Here is a 5,351-nt window from a genome sequence, read left to right as displayed (position 1 = left end):
TTACATTCTCAAAAAAAAAAAAAAAAGAGAAGTTTACCTATTACCAAAACTAATTGGTGTGTCTCCTCGGTTAATGTTAATTTGAATATATTATTTTTATAGATGTTATAAAATGAAAGTGAACACTAATAATGATTCCAGATTAAAATTTGCAAGAGTCATGCTCTTCATAACGATTACTATAATAAACATATTGGTGAAAATGAAAGTTTCAAGATCCAACTATTGTTTTGCTGCCCAACTTGAGAAGTTAAGTTCAAACAAATCAAGAAGACCACGGAATCCCTTCACATATATTGATATAAAACCTCACAAATTCTTCTTTGTCGTTAGTGAGCTCTCAAAGAAAATCATGGGTTTCAGTTTTGAAAAGAAGGACCTTGATTTGGTATTGGTCCCTACTGGGTTGCTGATCATGTTTGTTTACCACCTAGACCTCCTTTTCAGATACACTTATAGACCTCACACCACATTCATGGGGTCTGAGAACAATGAGAAGAGAGCTTGGGTTGAAAATATTATGAAGGCAAGGATTACTCCCTTTTCTTTCATTCTTTTTGGTTGCACAGAATTTGTTTGTTTAAGCAGATTTGCTTAATTTTTACTTATGGAAATTGCAGGATAAGAAAAAGAACGTTAGCGTTGCTCTAACTGTGACCAGTTCCAACATTACTGCAGCAATTTACTTGGCAATAATCTCTTTGACTTTGTGCTCTCTCATTGGAGCTTGGATTACAAACTCTACCTATACCCTCCTTGATAGTACTATAATCTATGGCGACACAAGTGAATCCACCATGGCTCTCAAGTACATAAGCCTCCTAACCTGCTTTCTTCTTGCTTTTTCATGCTTTGTTCAGTCAGCAAGGCATCTCGTCAATGCAAGCTATTTAATAAGCAACCCAAGTAATGATGTATCTGCGAGTAGTGTGGTATTGCCAGTTATAAGGGGAGGTGAATTTTGGTCACTTGGGCTTAGAGCACTATATTTTGCTCTTAATTCGCTACTATGGTTTTTTGGTCCAATACCCATGTTCGTTTGTTCTATCGTTATTGTGATAATCCTCCATTGCCTCGATTCCAATTCACCTTTACTACTGAAGCAATTGGATTCACTTACAAGGGGCTAAGAATCTTAAAGCCAAGGTCTATAGTATTTGGAAGACGAAGATCTATCAACATTTTCTATTCACACAAGCTCATTGGGTGTGCACCACAGCTAGATTTTAGAAACATAAAATAAAAATAAAAAAGGTGTCATAAACACTAAAATAGTCTTGCAATCATGAACTTTTTTTTTTTTTTTTTTTTTGAGAATTCATGAACTATTTGTTTATTGACGTAGAATAACGCCATTGAGAGCTGGGCCAACTCATTATGTAACAATGAACTCTTTTTTTCTTTTTCTTTTTTGTGCTGAATATGTAACAATGAACTTATTGCCTATTATGTCATCTTATAATTTTCTTCATAATCACAATGCATCCTCAGCTACTTGTGGGACTTGAACAAAATATTCAGCAATACGATATCTTTGATACATGTCGCCCCAGTGTAAAAAGAGAATAATAAGAGTTTGGGTTTTGTTTTACTTCCTTAAAAATATTCAAATCTAAGTACTATTGTATTTAGATTATATGAGAACTCTTAAATACTATAAGATTGCTTTGAAGGTATTTGGATTACATAAGAACTCCTAAATACAATTAAATTGTTTTGGAGATTCCAGTGGCAGTGATTAATGATGATCATCCAATGTCTTAATTTTAGCGGTAATTTAACATTAGTAGGTCGCTCCTAAGAATTGGCCTTGGCCACCATAATCTCATGCTAATGCCTTTTTGTGTCTGTGTATGGCATGAATGGATTAATTTCAAAGAGGCTCACTGCAAATACAATTCCAACTTGAATTTTTTGTGTAAATCATCTACAAAATTATATTCAGCTTGAGCTTTAAGCAAGAGGCCAAAGCAATTGAACGTAAAGGAATCAGTACTCCCCCATCCACCATTGCTCTCTATAGTCTCCAGATATTGGTAAAAGTACCTGAGGTTAGATCTCGTTTTTAAAAACATTGGTCCATATAAATCTCAAAATTCATTGCCTAAACAAATAAAATGAAGGGAAAAATTAAAGGTAAAAAAAAAAAAACAATTAAGTGTGTAAATGACTAAAGGTCCTGGACTAATGAAGGTATTATTGTCATCGTCATTATCTATTTCTTAAGCCAAAATTAAGACTTAATGCATTTATTTCATTCGTGAGGAAGTAGTTCGAGTTGTTTTCTAACAAGCTACGTAAGTGATGTTAACCTTGCTTTTGGGGAAAAAATGATGTTGACCTTCAATTTTGTAGAAATTGAAAACTCATCTAGGATAGGTCCCATTAATTTTCTAGAAACACTATTTAGAGGTAGAGACTTGAGACCATTTATTTGGTGACTGTAAGAGGTGAGCCCATTCTTTGTTAGGCTGCTAACCAGTAACCCAGTAATGCACATCAATATTCATGCCACTTGCCTAACCTTGTGGGTCTCAACTGTAGGCCTCACCACACAAGTTGCATATTATATTCAATATCACAAGCACATGAAGTGAGGCTACTAGCTAATAAGTTTAAGAAAGTACCCCAAAAAAATAAATTTGATACCTATTAATGTGACAGATTGTTAGTGATAAAAAAAAATTAACATTATTGTTGGACCTAAATAAGAACCAATAAAGATTTGTCAATTCAACTAATATGAAAAATGTTATTATTATTATTATTATTTTTTTTTTTGGTGTATGAATTAGTCAATAAGTTTACTGAAGAACAAAACTAATTGGTCTGTATAATGTTAATTTGGATTTATTTTTATAAATGTTTCATGCATGATTCCAGATTAAAATTTAAAATATCATGCACTTCATAACGACTAAACTACTATAATAATTTTGTTGTTTATATACTTTTTTTTTTTTTTTTTTTATAAACATATAGGTGAAAATGGAAATTCCGACTTCTTGTTGCTGCCCAACTCCAGAAGTCAAAGTTGCGTTTAAAGAAATTAATCAAGAAGACAACGGAACCCCTTCACATATAAACTACACAAACTCATCTTTGTTGTTGGTTACCTCTCAAAGAAAATCATGGGTTTCAGCTTCAGAAAGCAGGACCTTGATTTGGTCTTGGTCCCTAGTGGGTTGCTGATCATGTTTGTTTACCACCTGGTCCTCCTTTTCAGATACATTCATAAACCTCACACCACATTCATGGGGTTTGAGAACAATGACAAGAGAGCCTGGATTGAAAGTATCATGAAGGCAAGTATTACTTCCTTTTCTTTTATCCTTTTTGGTCTCACAGAATTTGTTTAGGCAGATTTGCTCATTTACCTTTGGAAATATTGCAGGATAAGGAAAAGAATGTTAGCACTGCTCTAACTGTGATCGTTTCCAACATTAATGCATCAGTTTACTTGGCAACAATCTCCTTGACTTTGTGCTCTATCATTGGAGTTTGGATTGCAAACTCTGCCAGTGTTGTCTTTGAGAGTAATATAATCTACGGCGACACAAGGCAAATCACCATGGCTATCAAGTTCATAACCCTCCTAACCTGCTTTCTCCTTGCTTTTTCATGCTTTGTTCAGTCAGCAAGGCATCTTGTCCATGCAAGCTATTTAATAAGCAACCCAAGTAATGATGTATCTGCGAGTAGTGTGGAATTGTCTGTTATAAGGGGAGGTGAACTTTGGTCACTTGGGCTTAGAGCACTATATTTTGCTCTTAATTTGCTGCTATGGTTTTTTGGTCCAATTCCCATGTTTATTTGCTCTGTCTGTATTGTGATACTCCTCCATTGCCTCGATAGCAATTCAACTCCGTTCAATGAGTATGGTTCTGGAACCCAGACAGCCAAAAGGAATGCTCGGCGGGATGTCTAAGGCAGCTACTATTAATAAGCATCATAATGTGCAAGGTCTAATTCTTCCCTCAATTTGTATTGTTAAAATGAAGTATTTGGCATTAAATTTCTGTTAGGAACTTTGATTGATGCAAGTAATTTTATTTGAATTCATGTCCGAAAGAATCAAAATTTTACAGATTCAAAAATCAGAGTACATTTTCTTCTCAGGTAAATGTATTCAGATTCAGAATAAGTTGTCAAAAGAAGGTTCTTAGTGTTGTTAATTACAACAAAAAGTTAGAAAAGATTATCTAAGATAGCTGAAATTTTAATTTTAACCTTAAGTTCATTTACCTATGTTCCAATCTTAAAACCATTTCCTGGTTAGAAACAGCAATTTGTCTCCCTCAATCCTGTTTGATTAGTGAGTTATTGTTTGCAATCTCTGCGCAAAAGCTTGACAGCAGAACCATGTGTGGATACTTTTTCTCCAAGCAAAGTGAGTTGTAAGTTTGTTGACGTTTTATTCTTTACACGCAACTTAAGTTGTATAAGCTTGATAGACAAACGTGGATAATTTTCACACTTAAAAAATAAATTCAGCATGACTTTGTGGTTGGATCATATGGTATAGCACCACAACACGTGGCTCCAGCCCTCAAAGTCATATGCATCATTGACTTGTATCAGTACAACTCAATTTTAGCCTGCCTTGCATTATAATAATTGTTGGGAGATTCAGAATAGCCAATTTGAAATTACATCTTATTGTTTGTCAAGTGATAAATAAATTCCGTAACATCAAATTGAAGTTGGATGAACGTGATAGATTTAAAGGCAGGAGGGAATGATTAAGATTTTTTTATGAAAATAATTAATGATTAAGATCTTTACCCACCTTGAGCAATTATATACCTTATTCTGAACAATTGCGTCCACATTAATCAAGACAAGAACATCCCCATGTCATTAAGCAAACTATACTTTGTCCTTAGGGATTGCCAAAGAAATATATCAAACTAGAATGAACTTGTCTTGGCACTAAAGTAATTTGGTAGAAAGTAACTAGGGTGTGTATATGGAATATAGATAATAAAGTAAGGGGTAATTTTTTGAAAGAGGACTCACACCAAGGATTTCAAGCAAGTAGGATGGCCGACAAGTTGAAATTTACCGAGTCTGAACTTGTTAGAATTGAATAACCTACTTTCTATGTTTTAGACCAACCAGTGGGATTGATCAAAGGCACTTTGAACAATAAGTAAGTCTAGAATGCATACCTCATAAAGAGCTTGTCCGAACATGGGTGGCATGCTTAGCCGCTTGAGAAGTGTTCCCAAGGCCAAAGTCATCCCATCGAGGATATTTCCTCAAATCACACAAAAAAATCTATAGTACTGGCATTAAATGTCGTTAGGACACCATCACCTTGCCCCCAAAGTTTGAAGGTTGAAAACACT

The 5,351-nt window shown here is 34.4% G+C and overlaps 2 protein-coding genes across 2 annotated transcripts; both read left to right on the top strand.

Moving 5' to 3' along the window:
* Positions 1–223: 223 nt before the first annotated feature.
* LOC115992971 lies at positions 224–1,406 on the top strand. The gene is made up of 2 exons (XM_031117225.1): positions 224–526; positions 621–1,406. Exons 1-2 carry the CDS (start codon positions 353–355, stop codon positions 1,128–1,130), a joined length of 684 nt encoding a protein of 227 aa, XP_030973085.1. The 5' UTR covers positions 224–352; the 3' UTR covers positions 1,131–1,406.
* Positions 1,407–2,997: 1,591 nt separating this feature from the next.
* On the top strand, positions 2,998–4,237 carry LOC115991989. Its single transcript, XM_031116011.1, has 2 exons — positions 2,998–3,305; positions 3,395–4,237. Exons 1-2 carry the CDS (start codon positions 3,132–3,134, stop codon positions 3,926–3,928), a joined length of 708 nt encoding a protein of 235 aa, XP_030971871.1. The 5' UTR covers positions 2,998–3,131; the 3' UTR covers positions 3,929–4,237.
* Positions 4,238–5,351: the final 1,114 nt, after the last annotated feature.

The sequence above is a fragment of the Quercus lobata genome, chromosome 5 (assembly GCF_001633185.2).
Source record: "Quercus lobata isolate SW786 chromosome 5, ValleyOak3.0 Primary Assembly, whole genome shotgun sequence".
Taxonomy (NCBI): domain Eukaryota; kingdom Viridiplantae; phylum Streptophyta; class Magnoliopsida; order Fagales; family Fagaceae; genus Quercus; species Quercus lobata.
Note: the sequence above shows the minus strand (reverse complement) of the source record. Positions and strands in the feature narration are given on the sequence as shown.